The sequence below is a fragment of the Rhinatrema bivittatum genome, chromosome 4, assembly GCF_901001135.1.
Source record: "Rhinatrema bivittatum chromosome 4, aRhiBiv1.1, whole genome shotgun sequence".
Lineage (NCBI taxonomy): Eukaryota > Metazoa > Chordata > Amphibia > Gymnophiona > Rhinatrematidae > Rhinatrema > Rhinatrema bivittatum.
Genome location: NC_042618.1, coordinates 23,780,173 through 23,794,411, shown reverse-complemented (window position 1 = coordinate 23,794,411; position 14,239 = coordinate 23,780,173). Strand labels below are relative to the sequence as shown.

The 14,239-nt window shown below is 45.3% G+C and overlaps 1 protein-coding gene across 5 annotated transcripts in view; it reads left to right on the top strand.

Moving 5' to 3' along the window:
- Nucleotides 1-13,962, top strand: part of ASB2 (ankyrin repeat and SOCS box containing 2) — a 67,984-nt gene extending 54,022 nt beyond the window's left edge. For all 5 annotated transcript variants that reach the window (XM_029597858.1, XM_029597862.1, XM_029597859.1 and 2 more), the window contains exon 11: nucleotides 8,502-13,962. In XM_029597858.1, coding sequence (XP_029453718.1) covers nucleotides 8,502-8,632 — 131 coding nt within the window. In that variant the 3' untranslated portion in view covers nucleotides 8,633-13,962. The remainder of the gene's footprint in view (nucleotides 1-8,501) is intronic.
- Nucleotides 13,963-14,239: the final 277 nt, after the last annotated feature.

Here is a 14,239-nt window from a genome sequence, read left to right as displayed (position 1 = left end):
TAAGTCTGACTTCTGTTGAAGTCTTGTGTAACAAGTGACAGTGCTTTTGAACGATTGGCACTGATATTTCTGTATTCAGGGCCTGCGTCCGGTATTTGCTCAGGGAGACAATACAAGCCATCGATTAGCTTTTGCTTACAAAAAAAGATACCATTCAGCAATTGAGTTTTTACCAAACCCAATGGTATATAAAACCTGTGAGAGGTTCCATTCCTTTTGAGTCTCCTTGTTAGACCAATGCAATGAAGTAATTTACTGTCTCACTTGTAAGTATGCAAACAATTGTTTCTGCGGCCTATCTTGTATGTTTTAGGAGGCAGCAAAGGAGTGCAATGCAGATCTTGATTCTTCATATAAGTGAAAGACACGTTTGAGGCCTTTTTTGCTCCCACCCTTGATAAATCTGTTTATGGTCGAGACCCGGTTGAAAATCAGCATTACCCTCCAGGGGTAGCAACATGAAACGGAGTCCCTTTATCCCCCACCAACCCAGCAACCATCGCCAAGCATCCACACAAGCAAGCAACATAACGTTTTCACTTGCTAATCTCTTCTTACCAAATCTGCCAGTAGGTAGAAGGTATAATGGTGGCCATGGGGTTACCAAATTATCCACCTCACCATAGGTATAAACACTGTAATCCATGCTGCTATGAATCGCAGTTGACAGGCTGCATTGTACAGCTGAACATCCGGTGAATTTGGTCCTCCACCCTCCTCAGTTTGGGTCAGCTTCTCAAAACCAGCTTTTGCCCATTTCCCTCTCCAAATAAAAGACACAAACAAGGCTTTTCCGCAAGAGAGATCCTGCCTCTTCAGCCAACAAGGGAGCATGTGAATCCTGTACAACAATTTTGGCAATACAATCATTTTTCTGAGAGCACATCTCCCCATAAAAACCACTGGAAGCTCCTTCCATGTTTTCAGTTGTGTATGTATAACATTGAGGGTCTCGCCTCTACTGAAACTATACAAAGCATGTAAAAATTCTTGGCACCCATACTCCCAAATATTTCAGTTTGACGCTCGTCCATTTAAATGGAAAAGTGTCTGGCCAATCCTGAATAGTAAAAATCACAAATTGCTTTCACAGCAACTTTTTTTTTAAGAAATTCAATTAACAATTGTCAAAGGAATAATTTTAAAAAAAGAGGGAAAAAGACCTCAGAACCACGTATGCATTGTTCTTTATGGAACATATCAAGCATATCAGCAGGTAATTCAGTCACAGGTCTTAAAAAACCTCCACATTCAATTCTTTTTATTTCAATTCTGATTCCCAAAAATCTTATTTGCTCAATTTCTCACTGTGGGCGAGGCTACTTTTGAATGGCATATAACTGTCATAGCCCTATGTCGCTGTGGGCGAGACTATTTTGAATGGCATATACCTGTTGTAGCGCTACGTCGCTGTGGGCGAGACTACTTTTGAATGGTATAAAACTGTCATAGCGCTATGTCACCATGGGTGAGACTACTTTTGAATGGTATATAACTGTCGTAGCCCTACATCTCCGTGGGCGAGACTACTTTTGAATGGCATATAACTGTCATAGCCCTATGTCACTGTGGGTGAGACTATTTTGAATGGCATATACCTGTCGTAGCGCTACGTCGCTGTGGGCGAGACTACTTTTGAATGGTATATAACTGTCGTAGTGCTACGTCGCTGTGGGCGAGACTACTTTTGAATGGCATATAACTGTCATAGTGCTACGTCGCTGGGGACAGGACTACTTTTGAATGGCATATAACTGTCATAGTGCTACGTCGCTGTGGACAGGACTACTTTTGAATGGCATATAACTGTCATAGTGCTACGTCGCTGTGGGCAAGACTACTTTTGAATGGTATATAACTGTCGTAGCCCTACGTCTCCATGGGCGAGACTACTTTTGAATGGTATATAACTGTCGTAGCGCTACGTTGCTGTGGGCGAGACTACTTTTGAATGGCATATAACTGTCGTAGCGCTACGACGCTGTGGGTGAGACTACTTTTGAATGGCATATAACTGTCGTAGCGCTACGTTGCTGTGGGCGAGACTACTTTTGAATGGCATATAACTGTCCTAGCCCTACGTCGCTGTGGGCGAGGCTACTTTTGAATGGCATATAACTATCGTAGTGCTACGTCGCTGTGGGCGAGACTACTTTTGAATGGCATATAACTGTCATAGTGCTACGTCGCTGTGGACAGGACTACTTTTGAATGGCATATAACTGTCATAGTGCTACGTCGCTGTGGGCAAGACTACTTTTGAATGGTATATAACTGTCGTAGCCCTACGTCTCCGTGGGCGAGACTACTTTTGAATGGTATATAACTGTCCTAGCCCTACGTTGCTGTGGGCGAGACTACTTTTGAATGGTATATAACTGTCCTAGCCCTACGTCGCTGTGGGCGGGACTACTTTTGAATGGCATATAACTGTCGTAGCCCTACGTCTCCGTGGGCGAGACTACTTTTGAATGGTATATAACTGTTGTAGCCCTATGTTGTTTCCAGATTAAGGGTAATCAATGAAGCTCGTCATGGAAGCTCCACCCTATCTTCCATGTTATTAATCTCTATTTGCAGCCTTTATGTGGCATTATTTCATCGTTTGTGGAAGAAGTTAAAATTTATGCTGATGATATTCAGCTTATCTTTCCTGTTAATGATCCGATAGTCAAGATTTGTAAAAACACTGTGAATTGTATCTCAGCCATAAAGTTGAAGCTTTGTAACTGAGTAGGCAGATGGCCCAAGTTGTTTTGCCAGACATTATTGAAGGATCTCATTAAGTTCTCCCCTATTATTAAGGATCTTGATTTTTTTTTACTGGATTCTGCTTTCTGTTTAAAACCTCAGCTGTGTGCTGTGATCAAGTCAGCATTCTTCAAACGTTGGGTTCTTCACCCCCTCTTTCATCTAATTTTCCTTCATTTCTCTCTTCTTTGCCTCTACATCTCTCTCTTACATCACCATCACTTCACTCTCTTTCTCCTCTCAGACCTGGATCATCCTTCTGTCCTTCATCTCTCACCCTCCAGCTCTCCCTGTCCCAATACTTCACTTCCTCAACTCTCCCTTCTATTGCTCCTCTTACCTTCCATTACCCCCAACAGCCCCTCACCCCTCTTGCAGCACTCCTCATCATCCCTCATTCCCTCTCAAGCATTTCATTTCACTCACCTCTTTTCATGTTCTCCTTTCTCCTCCAGTCTGTCTCTCTCTCAACATCTCCGTTCTGACTCCCTTACTCCTCAATTATCCCCTCTTATACTTCTCCCCATCACCATCTCTCTGATTTATTTTCACCCCCAGTCATCCCCTTGCATACTGCCCCCTGCCCCCCTCCACCAATATCCTCTCTATCATATACGCTTCCCCATTACCCCTTATGGCTCTTGCATACCAACTCCTCTTTCTCTCTCTCTCCTCCCAATCTCTACCTTTGGCATTGTCTCACTCCATTCCATCCCCATCATACCTCTGGCTCTCTATCACACACACTCTCCATCACTAGCTCTGCCCCACTCCCGCGCTCTCTCACACCCTATTACCACTAGCTCTTTTGCTTCCCCTCCTCAGGTTTTGTGCACCTGCACTCCTCACCTACACATCCCCTCCTCTCACATGGTTCTCATGCACCCCTCATAGCCTGGCTTGCTGTCATCACCTCAGACTACTCAAGTTTGCATTGCTGATTTCAGGGAGATGGGAGATGGGGGAGGAAACCACATTCACCTCCCCCTCCCTCTCCTCCTGCTCTCCCCTATCATTTAACCTCCTCTTTGCCTCCCCAGCATTCAGCCCCTTTAGGGCCACCCCATCTTCATCTCCCCAAGCAGGGCTGGTGCAAGGGGATTAGGCACCCTAGGCGAGCCTTCTCCCTTGCGCTCCCCCCCCCCCCCCCCCCAGTCTCGGCCCCGACTCCTACATCGTTCTCGATCATGCCCACCAGCTGTGTGGTTTTCTGGGTCACGAGCAGGTTGGGCACTGATTGTGGCCTGCCAAATCTCCACGCCTCTTTGCTGCCGTTTGCGGCCCCATATGGTTCGCACCCAGTGGTGTAGCAAGGGTCTCCGGCGCCCGGGGGCCAATGTCTTTGTGTGCCTCTCCAGCATCCCCTCCTTAATCCTTCTTGTACTAATGCTTAAGGTCACAGAAAATCAGTGGCATCTCTAGACAGAAGAATTGTTGGGGGGGGAGCCAAAATGACATTTCTTCATCACACCCACCTCTATAGCATGGATCCTGCTTTAAAATTGGTTACAAAAGAAAAGTGTTAATAAAAAAGTCCAAAGGGTCTTCTTGGTAATTTTAAAAAGCTGGCCAGTTTCACACTATAAAATAATTTGATAGCCTCATTCAACTAATTCTATATGGCTATGAGAGTGAAGTCTGGAATATATAGGAAGGGACAGAATGTCAATATAAATCCTGCACCTCCAGTTCTGTAACTCTGTGCATCCACTGAAATTTCCCCAAACAATGGAGCTTGGATGTTTCCCTTACAGCTCATCATACTAAAAGATATTTTCAAATTCTGGTGTCACCTCACAGTAACAGCAGCACAAACACCTTCCACTGCCAGCCATATTGTGAACTAACACAAAACCCCGCAAAAAAGACACTCAAAATCTATACTGCAATCCCATCGTAACACAACAGTAATAACACCAAGGACTCAAACAACAATAACCCTACCTGTGAAAAAGCAAGGGTAAATATTACACTGGGTCCTAGAATACCAATACACCACCTACTGAGGAAACAAAACAAACCAGATTGCTATAGATCCCTATGCTAGCAGAATCTCTCATAATGGTCACACACACAGAGCAGAGACAGACCCTCACCAAATACAGAATACAAAATAAAGGAGCACAAATTAGACAAAAACTGAAATGGAAACTCCAAGAAGCCAGCTCCGTGTATTAATAATAGAAAAATAGAACCACCATTCCTCATAAAACAAACAAAATCAAGAAACATAAAGCATCAGTTATAATAGTAAAACCATAATAAAAGAATATTTTAAAACTACTAAATTGAATTTCTATTAATTAAAATCATATACATTTTTTACAATTTCCCAAACACCAATAAAATATTTCAAAACAGCACATATATCAAATAACATCCAATAATTAAAACTAAAACTAATAAGGATTTTAAAAAGCCCCTACTGTTTCCTTCTGTGGGAGCTCTTGATTTCCAGTCACCCTGATATTGTCGAGGATTAGGAGGTTATCCTCTCTCTCTCACACATACTCACATGTCCATTCTCTCTCACACATACACTGTCACATACATACACATTCATGCTCTTATACCCACCATAACCTCTCGCTCTCACAGACACTGACACACTCTCAGGCTCTAAGACACTCTCTCCCCCTCCACATACCCCCACACACACAAACTCTTACTCTCCTGGATTTTCTCATACACACTCATGCTCTCACACTCACTGCTCCCTCACATACACACAAACACACACACACACACAGGCAAGCTCCCAGTCATTCACACACACACACACACAGACCCCCAGGCATGCACACATTCATTCTCACTCACACAGACCCCCAGGCAGGCACCTATGCATTCACACACATCACCCCCAGGCAGAGTCCCATTCATACACATGCACACACTAAAGGCAGACCCCCCCCTCTCTTTCTTTTGCCAGTAACCTCAGAACCTCTCTCATTCCTCTGCTGCCACTGTCACTGCTGCCGCGTGGCTATTGGGGAGGCGCCGATTGCTGCTACTGACACTGAAGCCCATTCTGCTGCCTCCTCTGTGCAGGCCCCGTGGGCTTCCACTTTCTCCATGCTGATCTCGTACATTGTGAGATCCACATAGAGAAAGTGCTACTCTTGCACATTCCCAAAGATTACATGTGCCAATCACTAAAAAGTAATTTATTTATTTTTTTACCTTTGCTGTCTGATCTTAGTTTTCTAATAGGTTGGTCACAGGCTTTTTTTTTTCCACCTTCCCTTTCTTATTTTTTTGCCAATTCCTTTTATATTGTCTTTTTTTCTATTTCTTTTCTCTCCATCTTCTTCCCTCAAACTCACAGTCAGGTTCTCATTCTCACATGCATTTCTCTCTCTCTCACACACACACAGGCTCTCACTGTCACATGCTCTCTCTCATACAATCATTCATACACACAGTCTCTCACTGGCACATGCTGTCTGACTCACACATCCAGGCTCTCTCTCACTCCCACATGCTGTCTTGCTCAAGCACAGGCTCTCACTGTCACATGCTCTCTCTCATACAATCATTCATACACAGTCTCTCTCTTGCACATGCTGTCTGACTCACACATCCAGGCTCTCTCTCACTCCCACATGCTGTCTTGCTCAAGCACAGGCTGTCACTGTCACATGCTGTCTCTCTCACGCACTCCAGTCTCTGCAAACATTCAGGTCCTCACTCCCACACACAGTCTCTCAATTCATCTCATACACGCACACATACACACTCTACAGACCCTCAGCCTCTCTCTCATCTCTGGGCCTCTTCTTCATGGGTCGCCGCAGGATGGGCTCTGCAGCGGCCCTGATCTTCTCGGGCCGCCCGCTGCAATGTGGGATCCACGGCAGCCCTGCTACCGGGCCTCTTCCTCTTCTCGGGCCACTGCGACTTGGGATTCGTGGCGGCCCGTAAGCGCTGCTCCTCTTCTGCACGCGCTGATGCTCCTCCTCCTTCCTGCCTGCGCGGCTCCGGCAACATTTTCTTCCAGGGCCGCGCAGGCAGAAAGGAGGAGGAGCACCTGCACGTTTAGATGCAACTTTTTTCTTCGGGCCGTGCTCCACCACGGCCCTGCCGATCTTCTTGCTGTGTGCATCTGGCACACAGCACAGCACGCAGCTGATGCTCCTCCTCCTCCTTCCTGCCCGCGTAGCTCCGGCAACGTTTTCATCCAGGGCCGCGCAGGCAGGAAGGAGGAGGAGCACCTGCACGTTTAGACGCGACTTTTTTCTTCGGGCCGTGGTGACGTGAGCTCCACCACGGCCCTGCCGATCTGCCTGCTATGTGTCGCTGCTCAGCCGCCAGTGGGATGAGGTCCACCGGTGGCCGCATGAGCCTCCCTACGCCCAGGGGCATTGGCTCCCCTCGGGATACCACTACTCGTGGCGCCCCCTAATACTCAGCACCCTAGGCCCAGGCCTAGTGCTTCCACCGGCCCTGTCCCCAAGCATTCACCCCTCTTAATCTTTCCCAACATTTATCCATTTCACACAACACCCTCCTTTTTGGCATCACAAAAATCCACTCCCTCTTCACCTCACTCCCTTTCAGCATTTACCTTCTCTCCCTTCCTATCAATCACTTACAGCTCCCTTTTTGTGCTCTAGGATGCCTTCTTCCTCCTCTCCCACTCTGCTCTCTGCTGAGTCCCGAGTCCCAGGACCACAGGCTGTGGCAGTGTCTGATCCATCCCCTCCCCGCTCATTGAAACAAGGGGACAGGACAGGATGGTATGAGACTAGGAATGACAGAGCAGAACAGAAAATAATTGTTCTGCCCCCTTGTCTAGTCCCTCACCTCCTGTTTCTGCCCACTTGCTGCCTGCAGTGGGCTGCTCCAGTCTCACCCCGCCCCCTGGTGGGAGGAGAGTCTGGAGCAGACACAGCAGAGAAGAGCACAATTGCTCTGCTGTCTTTTCCAGCCCCTCCCCTCCTGTTCCCTGCAGAGGGGAGGGGCTAGAGCAGTAAACAGATTGAGATATCCAGCACTGGCCAATAGATTCTGGGCAGAGCTTATGGCTAGCAAGGCCCCTCCCCCCTAAGCGCTATCTGTCTGCAGTTCAGGCTGTGTTGCTCTGCAGAAATATCTTTAAAATAAGGAGACCCAGGCTCAGGATGGAACGGTGCAACAAGATGTATGTCTGATAAGCACAAGCAATAGACCTGCAGCCCAACCAGCACAAACAGAGAAAACACACAGCATTGACCATGGTAACAGAGTCAGTCAGGTGTACGCAAATGGGGACTTTCTTTCAGTTCATCAGCTGCAAATGTTAGGAAGTACTGATAGGCTTCCAGTGTTCCTGTATCCACAACTTAAAGACTTTCTGCAAAAGTGTCCATTAAAAATGTCTGCAGTGGAGAGATGACAGTATCAGAACGGTTAACTTTAGGTCCCTGTCAAAGTAAAGGCCCTCGCTTCCAAGTTTTCTTGCCACCTGCCGTCCCAAGAAGATGGTGTTTCCCAGAGTGCGATGAGCTCAGCGTGATGAGGTCTTGCAATTTTCAGTAGCCTTGTAAAACATCAGACTAACTCCTGGCCTGAAGAGTGGCCCAATATCTTTGTGTGTTGTGCTAGTGACAATGTATAATGTACATGTTTACAGGAAGGAGGTTTAAACTTGTGCACATCACCTTTATAAATCAACTAACATTTTGCCCTAATATAAGCCTAATTATTGATATTACATTATCCAGACTTTAGCAATGCAAACCAAATCAACAATTGCTTTCCTTTTCTAGAGCCTCCAAGGCCTCTTACACACCTCTGTCGCCTGAAAGTCCGAAACATTGTTGGGAGAAGCCGTTTGGAACTTCTGGATACCCTGCCTCTTCCACACAGATTGATTCAGTATCTAAAATACGAATGCTGATGAGTTCTAGGTAGCCTACGATGAGTTCTAGGTAACCTGCTTACCGACAGCTTCCCAAAGTGAGGCAAAGGAAATGCATTGATGTAGTTAACAGACAGTAAAATGTCCATCCTGGAAATGAGCCTATGAATCGAATGGAGGAGCCTAGGGGAGATGCCACAACTTATTTGCCAAAGCAGAGAAGAGACAGAAACAGGAGAGAGAAAGTGGGGAGGAAGCAAGAGAACCGGAGAAAGAGACTGTGTAGGCTAGAAAGAAAAGTAGAGAGAGGGAATGCTTTCAGAAGGGTTTCTTGTCAACAAAAGAAAAAAGGTTGTGGAGGGGAGGGATAGTGTCAGAGAGACTGATTTATATGGAGGGAAAAGTAGAACTATGTCCATCAGTAAAGAGACAATCATTAACCAGACTAATTTTTGAGTCATTTAAGTCCTCTTGATTCTGTAGAAGGATTCGGAAGGCAAAATGACTCTGAAGTTCGTGATTGTGTGTGAAATTCATTGTGACCTCTCTTTTGGATTGAAGCTTTGCTTTATGGTCTTCATGCCAGCCAATGTTTTGCTTCAGGAGGGTAATTTTATAACTTTGCGAGTTCAGGTAAAGTCTGTGCATTACACTGAATTTTCTAAGGGAACTGATGCCTGTAAGTTCACTTGGAAAAGTTGTGAGTCGTGCGGACAGAGTAAGTTGCACGACGTTACGCCTGCTCTTTGCAGGGTTTGACTTGTGCGGGTTAACGTACGCGTGTCCTTTTTAAAAAAATCGAAAAGCATTTGCGTGCATGTGCTTTCTCTGCCTCCCCGTTTCACAAAAAAACTTCCGGGTGTACTTTTACAGTCATTTATATGCACAAAATCTAGCCCTAAATATTTCTTTTTTTAAAATGTATTTGGGGAGGAGGGGACCTCACTTGCTTTAGTGTGTGACTTGCTCTTAGCATATTCCCCGTCAGTCTCACAAGCCTCCTCCACCACCCCCTTTTTTTATGAGCCAAACTCCTCTTTGTTAGGCTCTGAAGCATCTCTACCACTGGTCTGGATGGCAGAAAGACCCCCAACCTATGATCTGACTTTAGAGCCTCAGACAAGGCCAGAATGTGCCCCCCCTGTTATTTTTCTATTCCTGGGTGGGTGCAGGAAAACACTTCAGACAGTGCCCTTCCCGGCATCTCAGAAATGTATTGCCCCCCCCCCCCCCTCCCCATTGTAATAGTTTGGACCTTCTCTGAGACCCAGACGTTTAGAGCATTGCTTCTGACTTAGCCGCTAATAAATCTGGCTGGCCCTCAGCCAATGCTATAGACAATTAGGCTTCAGGAGGCAGACAAATCTATTTTGTGTGGTTTTTTCTGGATGATCTTCCCCAGTGCTGTACTTTCGGAAGTCACTCAGACCCTGTCTTCTGCTGCAAGCAGCTGGTGAGGAGGATGGAGGAATGGGGAGTAGAAAACGGGCAAACTCAACCTCGCTGCCCCCATGTGCAAAATACTTTTTGGGACAGAGAAAATAAATGCACGCGCAGTAAAGCACCGGTGGAGCTGCTTTATGCATCTCTTGGTATCCAAAAGTCAGGAAAGCTTTTCAGTACTGAGGACTTCTTCTAGCATATTCCAGCAGTACAAAGAAACTGTTGCACTATTAGAGGGATTAACCTGAACTTGTCTATTGAAATAGCCTTGTCTGTAAAATACTCTTTGTTCCAGTCTATCATCATACAGGAAAAAGGTGTGTAACTTTTAGTGCTCGTAGTGAAGAGCACTTGTATCTGATTTACATGCATGTGTTGGTTCTTTGGTACAATGCAACATACTCTAATGATAATTGTCCGACACTCAAGACACCATTTAACTGAAGACATAACAGAATGAAAAACAGCATGGGTGGGACACACCAAACCACAGACGTGCCTCCGAAAATAAATTCTGTGTTTATGCTCATATACAAAGAGACCCAGAGGAGAAGGTGTGTGCAATTACTTGTGTGTAATGCGTGCGAGATGAGGCACTGAGGAATTATGTGGAACACCCTCGGGGCCAGTTTATCAGCATCAGGGCCAAACTGTGCAGTTGCCGTTGCCCTAATTTGCACCTGTCATGGGGATCTATCATTCTGGGGGGGAGGGGTGAAAATTATGGCAATCCAGTGCAGCTCTGTCCCGCAGGCTTGGATCTGCAGCATAGTCGGGTGGAGAAGCTGTTCTTTATGGCAGCAGGGAAAGACAGTGAGGACTCGACAGGAATGCAAAACTTGCTGGTGCTTTGAGGCACATACAATTCGATTGCTCAGCTGAATCTGCCGCCTGTGACAGGAGCCCCGCCTGGACCTTACATTCTGGAAGATTGATTTGCATTCAGAAACCTGAAATCTGCAAGGCTCTGCCAGTGGAACTTGAAATTCCCACTGAAAAGAGCTATGCGAGATGTCCAGATTTTGCCATCAGATGGATCACAAAGTTTTGGAAAATCGGATCCTGTTTTCATCCATTTCACACTGAGCCTGAATCAGAATTCTCACCTGCTTAGACACTGGTTGATTAGTTGAGATTTTCTCTACATAAGGGTCGCTGCAGCTAATCTGCTAACCAGCAATTTCATTTTTTTTTGTAATTTAAAGATTTATTAACAGTGGCAGATATACAAACCAAAAAATAGATTACCAATGAGACATTCCAATCAATTGCAGAAAACAGAGCACATTAACAGAAAGATCGAGTTACACCCGAAAAATCAAATACATATGCAAGTGATATGTACATTACAAATCCCACTGTGATTTTCTCCCCTAGACCTCCCCTCCCCCCATCTTCATAGGTACGTTAAAGTGAGAAGTTTGTGTGGCATAAGAAAACCTCAAACAGCCACCCAAGCAGTCAGCAATTTCATTTTAATCAAGCCCAATGTCCAGTTTTATAATGCATGACCCAGAAGCCAAGAAACTGTATCAAGAGGGTACATTATGGCAGAATTTCCCTGCTCTAACCGCTACCACACCATATCTACTGCAGGAGGCTTCAGTGTTTAAGAAATAATTATTCAGTCTGATAATAGCAGATCTGACTACTATAAGGCTTCAAAAACTGAAATTTGGAAGAGCTTGATGTTAAAAAAGAGTCCTTAACTGAATTTCAGATTTTTCTTGGCATGAAGTTACGTAATCACAGAATCTTAGACAGACAGACCTGGAAGGGGCCTCACCTGCTCCATTTTCCCTGCCTGCAGGCAGAATCCGCTGTCTATAACCACTCCAGATAGATGTCTGTCTACTCTGCTCCGAACCCCTGCCCCACCATAGACATATTTCACCATTCCCCAAAGTAATCTGTTCCAGTACTTAACTACCCTTTACGGAGGAAATTAAAATCACCTTCCCAAAACTTTTCTAGATTTCTATAGAATGTAAATCAAATAACTAAATATAGTTTCAGAGGATTCTATCTGCAAGCAGTGACGTTTTGATATGGCCCTGTACCTGTTTTACTGCCCGGGAAACCCCCAGGCACCTCTCTTCTTCATGATTGCAATCTTGAGGATCTGATTTGATGGCGCAGCAGCTTTTGCACGCAAGCCGCACCAAGATTGGAGAAACTGGCCCTAAACTAAAGGGTACAACTGTAGACACTGAGAATATTTGTGATGATTCCATACTTGTTTAATGTTCTCCCAAAAGGTTTAAAAGCAGTTTGTAAGTCACTAGAGCTTTACGTCTAGTTATGCAGACAGAAGGAGGCTCCCTTTAGTCGGCTTCATAAAAAAAAAAGTTGTTGAACTTTCTTTCATCCTAGAAAGCTATGACCAGGTATTTCTGTAGTGCTGTGAGATGTATCCTTGATGAGAAGATGGCGAATAATTTTCAGAGGGACACCTGTGGGTAAAGCAGTGTTGTGTGCGAAGCAAGGGCCCTTCTACAAGATCTCTCACCCGATGTGGCAGGGAGGTGCGTTCCTGGGGACGGAGTTGGGGAAGGTCAGGACCTGCATGCATGCACACTCTTGGCTGTTAAAAAAACCCCACACCTTTACATTCCCAAGAAGAATTTGCTGCACATTTTAGCGGGTGAGCAGGGAGGAGCTGTGGGAGCATTTTCAAGGCGGACTCACGTGCTTAAGCCCGCTTTGAAGATTGGTGTGATTTGTGCCCGTATTTGCCAGCTAATTAGCCCCATAATGTTGACTTGATTCAGTTGAAGCCACAGCCGTGCATGCAGGCAGAACCATGCCGTTTCAGACTATATTATTTTCGAGACGTTTGGTTAGGGCTAACAGCAGAAAAAGCACTGCCACGCCATCCCCTCTGCATGCCCCCCCCCCCCCCCGAAAACAGTTGTTCTTCTGATCTAAACTGTGCTCCTCCGCTGCACTGCCCACTGCCTCAGCATGCAGGGGTATCTAGTTAATGCCCTCGGTCAGAAGAGCAGTCTTACGTACAGAAATAAAACACGAAGATATTCTTGGGACGCCCTGTCGGCTTCCAGAAGTGAGAAGAAGGTGATCTTTTTGAGATTAAGGTGATCAAAAGTGGTGCAGATTTGTGGTGGGTGGGTGTTGATCCGTAACCCAGCTTTTGGCTGGCCTGTTTTACTTCAGTGCCACTTTGGAAATGCAGCCTAATCGCTGCTGCTGTGATTCTGGGTCATAATGTGACATGTCTGTTGATGAGATGGAATTAGACAGGAGTCTTTGGGACAGACCTCTGCGGCTAGTTAAGGGCATATGGTTTGCAGATGTGAGGGATGAGCTGGGTGAAAGCCCATCATCCAGAGGGTTTCCTTTCTCAGCCAAGTGGAGCCACAGAATTGCACTAAATCTGTGCGTACCCGGTTCCGGAGGAGGACCGGACGTGACCCTACCAACGCCTACGGTAACAGAACAGTTTATCTGCTTGGCCACTGTGATCACAGCTGTCACTGAGCTTGCACTGAATCAATTACACGACAAACCTGTGTGTCAGCAATTACAGAATCTGAAGAAATGGGTTTTGTAACCAGAACATTATTTACAATGTACAGTAAATACCATTTGTTTTTGGGGGGTTTTTTTTAGAGTCTGTGAACATTTTAAGTGGTTCCCTGGTAGTGAGATACACTATGTAGAAATGCTAGTTAGCCAGATGACTGTATTTATTTTTAATGAGATGTGCAATTCACTTGTTTTCTTGGTAAACTTACTTTTTGTTTGGATAAGGTGCTTGTTTTTTGTTGTTTTTTTTGTACAGAAGCTTTTTTTTACCTTTGTTTTCTTATTCTCACCCCATTATTTGTAAATGTAATTGTGGTGTCACATTTCTAATGTACACAAGGTTTTAATAAATGTTATGACGTAAGTGGTAATTTTGCGAAGTGATTTTCTTCTGGTTGTTTTTAAACATTGGGTACAGAGTCCAGATTCTCTTGACACATCAAACTGTAAAGCTTTGTTTGGAAAGAGCCTAAAACCAATGCAGTTTGATGGCAACAGCAAATGTAGAGGTCGTCCTTTATTAAAGGGGGGGAATGTAACTTTGTCCTGAAGCAGAGAAATATAAATTCAGAGAACTCCTGGAATCTGGTACTTAACTGCAGCATTTCACCTGACTCTCTCACGCTGACCTGGCGTAATAACAATGTTACCTCTTCA